Source organism: Peromyscus californicus, unplaced genomic scaffold (genome assembly GCF_007827085.1).
Source record: "Peromyscus californicus insignis strain IS unplaced genomic scaffold, ASM782708v3 Scaffold_5__1_contigs__length_169319896, whole genome shotgun sequence".
NCBI lineage: Eukaryota > Metazoa > Chordata > Mammalia > Rodentia > Cricetidae > Peromyscus > Peromyscus californicus.
In genome coordinates this window covers 26166281-26181069 of record NW_026294573.1, presented here as the reverse complement: position 1 = coordinate 26181069, position 14789 = coordinate 26166281, and the positions used below count along the sequence as shown (strand labels likewise).

The following is a 14789-nucleotide window of genomic DNA, read 5'->3' as shown; positions in this document are numbered from 1 at the left end:
GGTGAGCCCCAGTTTCCCGACCAGCGTCTTCGTCTCCATTTTTCCTGTATGTGTTTTTTAAATTAAGTATCCCCACCTGGTGGACAATTAAATGAAGACACTAATGGTCTTTCAGGCACTCCTTTAATATATTCTGAGAGCCACTCCAGTCTGGAGAGACTGTAACAGGGTAAGAAGGAAATGGCTTCTAAATTTGGAAAGGCGGAAGACTGTCACCTGCACATTTGAAGGCAGGAGTGGACAGAGGCTTTCTTAAAGGATCAGAGAGGGAATATTTTCAACCTCGTGGACCCTAAGGTCTCCCTCTGCTCCACTCTCTCGCTGCCACTCAAAAGCAGCCATGGGCCGCACCTGAGTGGCTAGGCTGGGTGTGGCCCAGAGCAGTGTGTGTGGTTGTGTGTGTTGGAAGTCAGAAGTGTCCTCAGCAAGGTTTCCAGGTGCAGGGGGGCTGCTTCCCGGCAGTGCCCGGATGCCCTGCATGTTCATCTCTTCATTGTCTGTCTTTCGAGGAAGAACCAGATTGCCGTGCCCCTCTGTGACAGGTGTTGGGCAAGTGTCACGTAATTATAGGCTAGCACCAGCCCCCGGAAGCAGCTGTAGGTATTGTCCCCACTGATGCCCAGGAAGACGAGTCACCTGCCCAGCACCGCCCCAGCCTGTAAGCACCAGTGCCAGAATTCACACCCAGATTCTGGGCTGCCCTTTTAGGATGATATCACTGCAGAGATGGTAATATCAAACGTCTTCATGAAAGACTTCAAAGTATTCCCGCCGAGAACAAAAAGCAGGTTTTCTACTTTTCACGTCCCAGTAGGAAATTAAAACAAAAGGAAGCATATTGCCTGTCGCCTAAGACAAGTCTCAGAAACTGAAAGCATAAAGAAATGACAGTACTTAGACAAATGTATCAGTTATGACAATGGAGGTAATTAAAGTCCCCATTAAAAACAAAGGCTCTCAAACCGGACTTAGGAAAACATTCAGGCTCACTGAATTACATCGGGAAAGAAAGGGAGATCAGTGAGTACTTTCATATTTCAGTCTTATAAAGAGACTCTCCTCAAAGTTTCAAACTGTGTCCATGCGTACTTTTTTTTTAAGTTTAAAAAAAAAAGTAAAGCTCATTTCCCACGAGAAAACTGTTTAAGATTTGGTGCAGTGGCTGGGGAGATTCTGGAGCAGTAGACTGCTTGCCACATAAGCAGGACCTGAGTTCGGATCCCCAACACCCATGTCAAAAGCTGGGCCTCGAACGTCGGTCCTCCTGTCCAAGTAGCTTGGCTTACAGCTAGTATTTCTTCCCTTCACGGATGTATGTCAGGCATCTCCTGTGTGCCAGGCACTAGGTTAGGTCCAGGAGCTCTCCTCTGTCCTGTTACAGAGTCTTTACCACCTAATCAAGGTAGGACCCCCTCTTCCCTTTCAGCCTCCAGTACCAGTCCTTAGCCAGCGCTGCTTGGGTTGTGTGCCCACTTGTTCCCTAGGCACCACCATGCTGCTCTGGGATGAACTTCCAGCATGATGTTGCATCCCTAAGAAACGTCTGCTATATTTCTATGATTATCTCTAATGAAGAAAAGAACACCTATGTAAGAGTGTTAAAGTGACTCTCTAGTTCATGCATTGGAATGGACTGACAGGTCTCCAGTCATTTATTAATTCTACCTCCTGGGGTTTCCTTTTTAAACTGAATCATTCATAACAAGACATCTCTTGCACTCTGAATTTGTCTATGTATGAGAAGGTGTGTGCAGGTGTGTGTGTGTGTGTGTGTGTGTGTGTGTGTGTGTGTGTGTGTGAATGCATGTATGTATAAGAGTGTGAGGGTGCACATGTGTGCAGATGTGTGTGCATGCATGGTTGTGAGTTCATGTGTGTGTGTGTGCATGTTCACATGCACGCATGGAAACAAGAGGACAGTCTCACGTGTGCCTCGGGAGCCATCTACCTTGGGTTTGGGGGGGGGGGTTGCTATTGTTTTTGTTTGTTTGTTCAGACAGTCTCTCACTGAGAGTCTCTCGTGCACCAGAGGTCAGATGTTATTTCTCAAGAGCTGCCCACCTGTTTTACTGGACAGAGTCTCTTACTGGGACCTGCAGCTTACCAGTCAGACTGGGTTAGCTGGCCAGCAGAGTTCCAATAGTGCACCCATCCTTTGGCATGTGTGCTGGACTTGAACTCAGGTCCTCATACTTACACAGCAAGCGCTCTACTGACTGAGCCATCCCCCAGCCCTTTGAACTCTGAATTCTACAGATCACTCCCCTGAGTTTACATGATCCCTTCTCTCTTGTATTTCTTTAATTGGCACTAAGATCTAGACACTTAATCAGACTCACATTCCCTTTTCATTTTTTTAATTGCCAGACCATGTAATAGACAGGGCTTTGTGTCTCCATCAAAGGCACATAATGTCCTATTGCCTCTCTTTTGGGACAGTAGGAGCTGCCTATGATCCCAGGCTGGAGACTGCAGAATGGTAACATTTCATTGTTCCATCTTTTTATGAGCTGGCATACTTGAAGAAAACGTATCTTATGCTAAGATAGAGTTCAAAATGGAAAGATCATAGAGACAATTATTTTACAAATTTTTATTATTTGCATATTAATGAATGGACTCCCTAACATCTTCCTAAGTTGGATCGTTTTAAACATCATTAGAGGTCAATGGATATACATTTATCTTGTCTATTTACAGTTCTCATTCTGAGTGATGTCCACATTGTCCTCCTGGCTAGCTGGAGCCCTTTGATGATGGCCCAGCCTCTTCTTTGACGGTTTCCACCCCGACCTAGCATCAGCTTTCTCTAAGGCACCTTTTAGTGCAAATTGATGTTTAGAAGCTGAGTACTAAGGGTGCTTATTACTATTGACTCACCCCGTGCTTGTAAGCCTTTTCAGTGAATGCAGCTGAGAAATGTTTTATCGAAGAAAATGCATGCAGGTTCATTTCATTTCAGATGAAGAAGCTTTTATCTTTTTACCTTATCTTCCTTGACACCCTATTCACCTGTCTTTTTACTCACGCTCAAAAGTGCAAGTCCCACACAGCACCATCCTGACTTCCCGTGTTGTGATGCGTATCCAGCACTCTCAGAATGGTAAAGACGGTGCTGCTGACAATAACATGCTTACCCAAACTGTCTTCTTCATCGTCATCATCATCACCATCGTCATCATTTATTCCCCCAATTCTATCGTTATTTCCTCACAGAGATGGGCTATTAAAATCTCTTTAGGTTCTTATTCATAAATGTGCAATATAGTATTGTATTTGGTTTAAGTTTTTAGAAATTGTACATCAAATTTAATCATTTTAATTATGCAAAGTGATTATGTAGTTCCAGAGTTAAAGCTGTCAAAAAGATGTACATTTAAGGAAAGTAAAGCTCTGAGTATATATCCCTTCTACCCATGGGGAAGATGCTCCATATTCCTGATTTACCTATTCACCAGTTGCTCATTCGTATGGGTACTAACCCTGTGATACTAATTTAACTTTTTAAAGTTTTATTTTTACTTTCTACTTGTGTGCGTGCATATGCATGTCTATATGTGGTTATGTGTTTATGAGTGCAGGTACCTGTATAGGCCAGTAGAAGGTGTTAGATTCACTGAAGCTGGAGCTGCAGGTGACCGCAAACTGGGCTGCCCCCTACCCTGGGGGTGCTGGAAACTGACCTCAGGTCCTCTGCAAGAGCAGCTCCCACTCTTAACCACTGAGCCATCTCTCCAGCCTCTAATTTAACTTTCATATTTCCTCTTCTTTTGATTAATAGAACGCAGGACATCTGCACTCACATGCACACAGAGACACACTGCATGCATTTAGTCAAAAACAACAACAGATTCTTTAAATGTTAAATTAGTATTAAAGTATTAGTGCTCACTCCGATGAACCATAAAGGAAGTATGATGCTATTTCTCTAAGTGATGTTCAGAAGTTGGACTGTTAAAGAGACACTGCACTTAGGACTCCTCCTCTCTAGATCCTGCCAGTCATGGGCTACTCTGGAATATGCAAGTAACAGAACGCAGGATTGAATAGCGAGGTCAGTTGGCCATCATGTGTGCACAAGAAGAGATTAGCCATCTAAAGCAGTATAGTGGAACAGAGAGAAACTAGAACATGGGGGCCAGCCGAGGAAGGAAATAAATTCCCCCCTGGAGATTTGAGAGAGGGCTATATTTACTCATCTGCAGCCAGGGCATGCAACACTGCCTTTGGTCTGTGGCTTCCCGGAACTTGAACAAGGAGGTCAACATCCAGCAGCCAGAGAGGCGGGGCCTGGAATGAATGTGAACCAAGACTCAGTGTCTGCTTGAGACCTCCGGGGCACAGAAGCAGGCACATCCTCCCCACCTCTGAGTTCTCAAACATGCGCTGAAGGAAATGGTTCTGTGAGATGATGGATGGCTTTGGAAAACCAGAGTTACAGAAGCGATAATACACATGTGTGATTTAGTTCTCGGTGTTTTATATAGACGCCATCTAATTGCTTAGTTTCTCTAAGCCTCCACTCGCAGAAATCAGAGCAATAATCCCCTCCCATAGAATGAGGGCAATAACATACGTGCCTTGTTGCTCCGCAGTTTTCACGAGGATAATCCACGGTAAGCCCCGACACCTGGCAAGCGCTGGGTACCCTCCAGCTCATTGCTGTCTGTAGGACCGTGGTGTGCTCTGTGCTGCAGCAGGATTTGGAGACAGAGGTCTTCAGGTTAAATCTTAGCTCTGACTTCATTAGCTTAATGTCCTTTATCGAGGGTCTTAACCTGCTTGGCCTTCGTTACCTCCTTTGTAAAACTGGGATAACAACTTTATTAACATGCATTTGGATGACACAGTAAAGCAACCCAATGAGTAAGTCATCAAGAAGTATTGACACCTTTTCCTGTTGTCATTGCTGTTGTTACCTTTTGTGTTAAAATCCTAATGTACTTTTTCTATTAAGAATGTCTGGGCTGGGGCTAGAGAGATGGCCCAGCAGTTAAGAGCACTTGTCGCTGTTCCAGAGGACCCAGGTTCAAGTCCCGACTTCCACACAGCTGCTCACAACCACCTGTAACTCTAGTTCTAGGAGATATGACCCTGCCTTCTGGCTTGTTCGGCACTAGGTACCCACATTGTGCGCTGACAGACAGGCTGGCCAGACACTTAAACACATAAAATACAGTATGTTTAGGAAAAGAATCCCTGGGCCGAGGATGCACCTCAGCTAGTATGACGCTTGCCTAGCATGTGCAAATCCCTGCGTTTGATCCCCAGCACCACATAAGCTGGAAGGGAAGGGTGTGGGGGGGATAGAAAGGGAGGGAGGGAAGAAAGGAAGGAGGAAAATTTAAGCAGCAGCTTAGATGATTCCAGGTGGGTTTCCATCTTAATGACTGTTTTCACAGTCACAGAAACAAGAAGAGGAAACTTTGCAAGCCACTTGCTTTCAACATGTCCACATGGATAAGACAGGCACCACTCATGCTCTTATCCTATTGGCCAACGCAGCCTCGTGACGTAGCATGACAGTGGCAGACTGGGAAACCCACCGTGTTTCCTGAAGGAAGAGTGATGGAGTCGCTCTGATGACCATCCCACAGGCTGGAGGCTAGGGCAGTGTGTCTGGAAGAAGGAATCATGGGAAGGAGCCTAAGCGGGAGGCAATGGCATGCTTCATGAAACCAAAGCCAGCCAGAGGGTGGGATGAAGCAGCCGGTGGCCTGAAGAGTCACCTGCCCCGGACTGCATCCATCTATCCTTGTGGCCATTCTTTTACCCACCACTGAACAACCTTGAGCTACAGTCGTGTGTCAAGGGCTATGCTAAATACTGGGCATCCCTGTTGGAGCAGGCAAGTAATATGGTACTCATAGTGTGGCGAGACACAGCACTGCCCTGAGCTGACCCCAAGTCTAGCCACTGTCTCCCCAGTGTTGATGGGAAGAAGTGCACTGAGCTGATGCCTCTGCCTCAGGCCTGACAATTGAGCAGGGAACAAAGAAAAAGGCAGCGTGACCCAAATATTAGCCCCACTGGAATGACAAACAGACTTTGCTGAAAGAATTTTCACGTCTTTCCCTTTAGGCCTTTTATAAACCTGCAAATGATGTAACCGGTCACATCTATAAGGGTCCCAGTCGACAAAGCTCACAGATCAGGCTTTATGTAATTTTCCATAAAAAAACAAAACAAGTCCTTGTTGGCTGGCACATTTTATAGAGAGGGTTTTTGTTTATTTTTTTGTTCATTTGTCTCTTAACAAATCCGCTTTTCTCCCTCTGTCCCCCAGCTCCCTGTGGTGGTCACCTGACTTCGCCCAGCGGGACCATCCTCTCTCCAGGCTGGCCTGGCTTCTACAAGGACGCCTTGAGCTGTGCCTGGGTGATAGAGGCTCAGCCTGGATACCCCATCAAAATTACGTTCGACAGGTGCTGCCCACCACAGCCTCGGGGAGGAGGGTGTAGGGATGATGTCTACCCTATGACAGAGTTGGGGGAAGGAATGTGGCAACAATACTAAAACATCAAGGGGGAGGGGGGAGGACATGGGAGTGACTGCCTTGTGTGGGGACAGAGCTCACTAGCTTTACACTTCGGTCTGGTTAGTGTATTGGGAGTCTGGCTGGGGAGGACAAGGGAAGTGAGTGATCGCCTGGGCCCCTAGAGCCCTTTGTCTACTATGCCCTTAAAAAGAGATGGCAAAAAGACACCATTAGAAGCTGAAGACACATGGCATCTGCGGGCCAGAACCCACACATCCTCAGCATAAGAAGGAGTGCTCCCCAATCTCGGTCCTAAATCCTGCTCAAGTGCCCCACTCCCAGGCTCTACTTAAGCCCCTTGGTGGGAAAGTAGCTTCCCAGACATGAGCCGAGACTTCCTCCAGATGAAATTCATGGTCTGCAAACTGTCCTGGGAAGGTTGGCACAGGCAGCATGCTGTGCTCCATGAGGCACTTTGTCCGCGTTGACACACTCCTTGTTGCTTTGGGTTTTTAAACATCTGTTTACAGATGTCAAAGTTAATCTTAGTTCCCCAAGCCAAAAACCAGATTTGATCCTGGGGCTTCAGTGGAGGGATCTCTGGCCTCAAATATTGTCTCTAGGTCTTAAGATGGATTCTGGCCCATGTTAGAGAGGACTGACTGCCCATGCACTTTTTAGAGAGGAAGGAGGAAGAGAGTTAACCACAGTAGAGGAAGCCCTTCCACACTGATTAGTAAATGTATGCAAATTATATTAAAATATCCTGTCTGTTGGAATCTAGTTGTCTGGAGCCCTGGGTGAAGGGGGGCAAAGGATACGCTCTGGGTTTCTTAAGATATCTCCATTTGCATCATTTGGTAGGTTTAAAACCGAAGTCAACTACGACACCCTGGAAGTGCGAGACGGACGGACATACTCAGCACCTTTGATTGGCGTTTACCACGGGACCCAGGTGCCCCAGTTCCTCATCAGCACCAGCAACTACCTCTATCTCCTCTTCTCTACTGACAAGAGTCACTCAGACATTGGCTTCCAGCTCCGCTATGAGAGTGAGTCTCAGTGGTTGGTGCCAAGAGGGAGAGAACCAGGCTGGCCTGGGTGGGTGAAAGCCCCCTGACTGTGCTCCTCCATGGGCCCAGCTCCCCGCCATCTGATAAAATGCACTCAGAAGGTGCTTCCTCATTCTCAGCCCCTCTCACTGGTCATGGCAACTGAGTCACTCACGACCTTCAGGCCAGGTCCCATGTGCACACCTCACAGCTTCCTCTGTCTACAGGTGATTGGGTGCTGCCACGCCCCGAAAGGTCATGACTGACCACGACCTTGAAGTTAGCTGGCATCTCCCTCATACCTGCCACTTCTAATCATCTTCCCTGTTCGTCCCCTTGATTTAGAGGGCTAACCTCACCTCAATACTTTCCAGACCAAATTAGGAAGTGCCACGGGTATGGGTTGAGAGCATCATGATGACAGAGTCATTTGCTTACTCATGATTTTGTCACCAAGCCTTTGTACAGCGCCTAACCCATAGCATGCATTCAGTAGACTTGCACTGAGTGTGTTAACCAGCCCAGCCTGCTTGAGAGCTGGGCCTTCAAATGCCCCTCGTGAATACCAAGGGCCACATTTCATGAGTCATGAGTCAGTAACTGGTAACTTCTGCTTTTATAAACCAAAACCTCCTTTTATAAGCCAGGAGGGGTTTCTCCGTGGTGACATCACACACTGTCTGTTCCAGCTGTGACCCCTCTTTTCCAGCTATCACACTGCAATCAGACCACTGTCTGGACCCAGGGATCCCTGTCAATGGACAGCGTCATGGAAACGACTTCTATGTGGGTGCTCTGGTGACCTTCAGCTGTGACTCAGGCTACACATTAAGCGATGGGGAACCCCTGGAGTGTGAGCCGAATTTCCAGTGGAGTCGGGCCCTTCCTAGCTGTGAAGGTGAGGCACACCAGCAGGGGGCACTGGAGAGAACATTCTTTTCCTGCCCTGAGAAACCAAGAGCCTCAGTCACTGACTGCCCAACCCCCATCAGTGAGGTTGGAGGTTTGGGGGTTCATGGAGTCCAAGAAGGATGGTTAGGGGAGCTCTCTTAGACACTCTGACTCTCTCTGCCCACTTCACTCCTGCAGCTCTCTGTGGTGGCTTCATTCAAGGCTCCAGTGGTACCATCTTGTCACCTGGGTTCCCTGACTTCTACCCCAACAACTTGAACTGCACCTGGGTCATTGAAACGTCACACGGCAAGGGTGAGTGTGGCAGGGACTGACCTCTAGGCCAGGACTCCAGGGTCCCAGGTTAGAGCAACTTCCGTGAGGATTTCACTGCACAGTGACGTGTGAGCTTGATCTGAGTTTTCTCACCAATAAGGAAACTGGCAGGACCCACACATCTGTCTGTGTCACAGAAGTCATTCAGTAACTGCTGCTGAGACTCTAACCTCTCCAGGCTTTAAAAGATCTCACTCGTGACCATCCATCAAACCCCATTCAACAAAGTGTGTCCCATCAAATGGCAGTACACCCTCATTGGCACAGAGATGGGAAGCTATTCCACAAAACGCCACACACACACACACACACACACACACAAGCATGGGGAGCAGAGCTAGGAATGGAATGTAGGACTGTATGCATGTTTGACAAGCCCCTACCACAGAGCTAGATTCCTCAGCCCCCTTTTTACTTTTGAGACATGGCTTTGCTAAGTTATTCAGGCTGGTTTTGAACTTGTGATCCTGTTGCGTCCTAATATTTGGGATTGTAGGCCTGTGCAGCCAGGCCTGACTGCTATCATTCTTGGTAAACCTGTTGTCTCTGCATCATTTCTTAGGTGTCTCTGAAACCTTTCTTCTGTCCCCTCTCCCCTCATGTTCACCCCTCAGATTCAGAGCTTGGCAGCCCCCTCTCACACAGCTTTCTGCTTCCGGGGGCGACACACATTCGTTTGCCTCTGTAGACTATGCTGCTGCCTCAGCTTCCTAACAAATGTAGTCTTTGGGAGTCCAAGTTCAAAGCAAGGGTGCTGGTTACAAGATAGTGCATACTTCAAGCAGTGTTTGCCAGATTCCACTCACGTGGCAGACACGGGGCTAGAGATCGGCAGGAAGCAGGCTGTTCCAGCCTGTACCCCTGATGCTTAGTCTAACATCCCCTTAGAGGTGGCTCCTCCACTCTGCGGTGTAGCAAGAGTTTCAGAACCTAGGCTCACAGCTTTGGGTTTTCTACCCTGGGAGTAGAAGCCAGGCATCTATGTTTGACAGTCTGCCACTGATAATTGTGAGACATGCTTTTAATAAAAATAAAACAGACTCTGATCTAGAAGAATTAGCATGCAGAGGAGTGGGGTGAGGGGGCTGAAATAGAAGAATAACCCTCCTCGATACCCAAATACCAGTTTGAGCTGACAGTGTGTGGGGAATACATTATTAGTCCAGGAGTAGACATCCTTTACTCAGCAGGGGTACAGTCCATGTCCAGAAATAGATGCCTCTGTGTGCACAGGCCTGTGTACACAGACAAAACAGACTGTGAGACATGACTGAAGTATCATTTTAGATCCACCAAAGAGGTTAAATAAACAGAATTTAGAAACAGTGGGATTATGAGGCTAGAGAGGAAATCTCAGTTGGTGAAGCGCTTGCTTTACAAGCACAAGGACCTGAGTTCGATCCCCAGCACCCATGTGAAAAGCAGGGCACGGTGTCTTTGTAATCCCAAAGCTGGGAAGGCAGAGACAAGAGGATCTCTGGGGCTCACGAGCCAGTCAACCCATCCTAATCAGTGAGCCCCAGGTCCAAGTCTCCAAAAACAATATGGAAAGCCATTGAGGAAGAGCACCTAGAATTAAAACCCCGGCCTCTACATACACACCTGCCCATGCACATACAGCTTCCCCATACACATGTACAGCTACACACACACACACACACACACACACACACACACACACACACACCCTGAGTGAGTTTAACGATTTGAAAAGGAAAGTTAAAAACCCCATCAATAGCTCATCCACGAAGCCACATGGATAGCAGCAATAGAAAGCCGTAGATAGTGGAGCCTCTGGTAGGATGTGCCTTTAACAGAGATAATCCATAAAGGCAAAGACTGCTAGGTTCAATTAAAATTTAAAAATTGATAGGATTTGTATTAAAAAAAAAAACCCTCCATGAAAATGCAAAGTCAATAGTAAATACGCAAAAAACTGTCTATGATGTATGTAATTGACTAAGGACTGCCAACCTGATGTGTAAAGAGCTCTTAAATTCTGTAAGAAAACTGCCCGGCCCATCAGCCTGAAAAATGAGCAGACCTATAAACTAACACTTCATAATTGAAATACAAATTGAAAACACCAGCCCCACCAATAATTAAAGATGTGCAATTTCAGCCAGTAATGAAACAGTTCCCTTTCCCTGTGACGTAGGGACGTCATTAATGCACTTGTGTGGTACAGACCCAGTTACACCTCCCTGCCTCCCTGCCTCCCTGCTGACCCATGCAGACAGGTCTCGGCTTCTCCCAGCAGTGGTCCAGGAGTGGGAACCAGTGTGGCCTCTGTGGCCAGCAATTTCACTTACTGTAATTTACCTGAACACAAGTAATAAAGCTGCATATTATCACAGAGCTAACAGAAACATTTTTTATTATATCAAAAAAAATTAAGAATTAGGGCTGAGAGATGCCTCAGTTTATAACACGCTTTCTCAGGAAGCGTGAGGACCTGAGTTCAGATCTCCAGCACTCATGTAAAAGGCCAGGTGCAGCAGCACATGTCTGTAACACCAGAGCTGGTGAAGCAGAGACACCAGGCTCCTTGGGACTTGCTGGCCAGCTGCTCACCTGGTAAGTCCCGGGTTCAGTGAGAGACCCTGGCTCAAAGAATAGTGTGGAAAATAATTGAGGAAGACATCAATATCACCCCCTGGCTTCTGCACACATGGCACACACGTACATAGTACACACACACACACACACACACACACACGCACACGCACACGCACACGCACACGCACACACACACACACGCACATACACACATGCACACACACAAATTAATTAGCTAATTAATTAAGAACTAGTGAGACTGGATAGATGACCCAAATTCAGTTCTCAGAACCCACTTTAGGTGGCTCATGACTGCCTATCACTCCAGCTCCAGGGAATCTGACTCCATCTAGTGGTCCCCACAGGCACTACATACATGTAGCATATAAACACACACATAACATACTCACAAAACACGAAACAAACACAGAGTGCAGCCACAGAATAAAATGCTAGGCAGCTACACAAAGAAATAATATAGGAAAGACTGTCTGTGGACCATTAGAGGTATGTCAAGAAGCAGCTGAATAGCAAAGTATGCATCACCCCAAATATGTTGATTTTTTAAAGCATAAGCAAGGTTATTTGTATAGGAACTGATCTGCAGAGATCTACCCTACATGTTCATGCTAGCTGTCCTTTATTCTCATCTTCAGACTTCTTTTCCCATTAATGAGGAATATATTTCATGAACCACACTATCAGAATAAAGAAGAAAACTTGAAAGAAAGATCACTTCTATACATATCACATGTATTGAAATAGCCACCTTGGCTTTCAAGGCCAACTCTGCTCAGGGCTAGGACCGCCCAGAGTTTTTCCATCAAGGCAAGAAAGAAAGAAACCATCTATTAGTCAAGGCAACCCTGAGAAATACTAGAAAGATAACCCCTGTATTCAAGGTGTCCCATACCTGGGTACCTATGATCAGAGAGATACATACTTCTATGTCTGAGCAATGATCTGTCTATGATCATGTGAGTGTATGTCACTGTATTTCTGTGCATGTCTACCTAGAAGTCACTGCAGCTCATCGACTGACTATTTAACAAATGCTTTTTCGATGATGTAGCCCCAGATCCCAGTGTACCACGACGAAGCAGACAGAAAGTCATGGACACTGGAGTCCAGCCCAGGATACTAGGCAAGTGTCCTGGAGTTCAAATGTGAGCTTGTGTTCAAGGACATCCAGAAAGGAATTAGCTGGAATAAAAGGTCTGAATCAAAGAGAGGTGGTGGTAAATGACCAGATCTCCTTAGACCTTCTTCCTTAGAACCATGCAAAGGCTTCCCCTAACCTCTAGCATCGAGCCCCCAAATAAACCAGCTAGGGAAGCCCTGGGCTATAGCTGATCTCCTAGCTGCCTGCTGAGTCCCAGCTACCCAGACCTTACCTCAGTTTCTAGAACTTGCCAGCATCAGGGGAGAGAAGACAGTCCCAAACTTGCATTTTAACCCCCACCTCCATAACATATCTGGAACTCTTTGAAGGACAGATCTCTGGTTCCCAGCACCCCGCCCCCTCCACCGGACACACCAGGAGCTACAGATCTGTTTGGCAGGATGAGTTGAGAGGATCAGCCCACACCCTTGTCCTGGGCTCTGTTCCTAGGACTAGTTGGGCTAAGAGACTCCTGGCTGCTTATTTGAGTTGCTCCCAAATAATCGGAAACCCAGCTGGGGAAAGTTGAACTTTATTCACAAATGTTCAGCCGCCATATGGCAGGGTTTCTGGAGTCAGGGTCAGACCCAGCCTGGGAGAACCAGCTTAGGCCACCCGTCCTCAATAGGCCAATTAAGGGAATAAAGTATTAGTGAAAAGCACAAAAGAGAGAGTTTTTCAATGTGGACACATTGAGAAGAGGAACAAAGGGATCCACTCTCTCTCTCTCTCTCTCTCTCTCTCTCTCTCTCTCTCTCTCTCTCTCTCTCTCTCATACACACACACACACACACACACACACACACACAGTGAGTACACCACTACTCCATGTCTGTCTTTGAAGAGCTATGCAATCCTGGACAAGGTTTGGTCTCATCCATCACCATTATCCCAGCTCCAGTCTCTCCTGCAAGATGACAAGTTCTCAGAACTGTGTGGGGTCTCTTTCCTGGAGATAAGAAGCCCCAGCTCTGGCTGACACCAAGACCCCAGCCCTTTCCTTCTCCCCACATGACATTCCCTCAGCATAAAATCAAAGTCAGCCCAGAGTGCTCTGTCTCAATAGAGCCATAGCCAAGTGCTGGAGCCTATTGCCATAGCACAGCATGTCTTTCGGTCACATGGGGGTGCGATAGTGAAGGGAATTAGCATTGCAGGTGTCTATAGAATGTGACCTTGAAGAGACCTCAATGTTACTAGGAAAATAGGGTTTCTTCTTTAGGGTCCTTAATATCATTAATAAAAGAATTTAAAGGCAGACTCGGGAGCTTGAGGACAATTTTATTACATTTCAAGGGGGAAAAAAAAACAGCAAGATGGACAAGATGGAAATCCAGGCAGCTCCCCAGAGGAAGGAGATGGAAAGAAAGTTGTGCCTTTTAGGCATGGAGGTCAAAAGCAGTGAGGAAGCCCAGAGTGTGTCAGAGAAAGCAGGTTTAGGATTACGATCTGAGTTCACAGGACACAGGTTGGCCGGCTCTTGTACCCAGGACAAAGGATTGCACCTGGAAACATGGTTAGAATAGGAATAGAGGCAGCTTACCAAGTAGGAAAAAGCACTTCCAAGAATGGACTTTTTCCAATGGGCTGAGGGAAATGTCCCCAAAGCATCAGGCTGCATTAAACAGAGCCCTTTATAACTCTTCATAGTCCCTGCTTCCCACATCTGTATCACCACCATCACCTCCTCCTCCTCCTCCTCCTCCTCCTCCTCCTCCTCCTCCTCCTCCTCCTCCTCCTCCTCCCACCACCACCCCACCCCGTGAATGTTCTGTTCTGGTGGACAAAGCCCACTTCAAGGTGAGGAAAGGCTTCCAGGCTCCCTCTGCAAATGGGCTTCTTTGATGTGTTAATCTTGGCATTTTAGTCTCTAGTCCCTGTCTTCACTCCACACCAGGAGTGGCCTCTCTTAACCTAGAAGGTCACCTGGGGACCTGGAGGCCAGATTACCTGCTGAGTCCCTGCTGTGTGCCAGGACTGCACTGGGAGCTCAAGGAAGTGGCTCTTCCGGTTGAGTCTTACCCTGAAGACTAAGTGCCACCTGGGAGGGGAGTCTGCCATTCACCTAAGGCAGCGTCTGAGGGAAGGAGCTGGCAGCGGGATCCAAGCAGCTCTGGCTACTGCCCTTCCACCTGGGCACAGACAGGTGGCCCCTGCAATTTCTGCCCTGTGCAGTTGCTCACGCCACTGTGTGCATCTGTCACACCAAATAGGATTCAAACTCCAACTAGTACAATGTCTATTTCTGTGACAATGTCTTCATTTCTTCACAATGGCCAAAAAGCCCACAAGCAGTCAGCACAGCTGGGAA

General features: G+C 47.2%; 1 protein-coding gene across 1 annotated transcript in view; it reads left to right on the top strand.

The window, feature by feature from the left end:
- The window catches only part of Csmd2 (CUB and Sushi multiple domains 2), a 573936-nt gene that overhangs the window by 384382 nt on the left and 174765 nt on the right, over nt 1-14789 (top strand). The window contains 4 exon segments of the mRNA XM_052718591.1: nt 6287-6425; nt 7343-7530; nt 8240-8428; nt 8620-8736. Of these exon segments, the coding sequence (XP_052574551.1) occupies nt 6287-6425; nt 7343-7530; nt 8240-8428; nt 8620-8736 (633 nt within the window).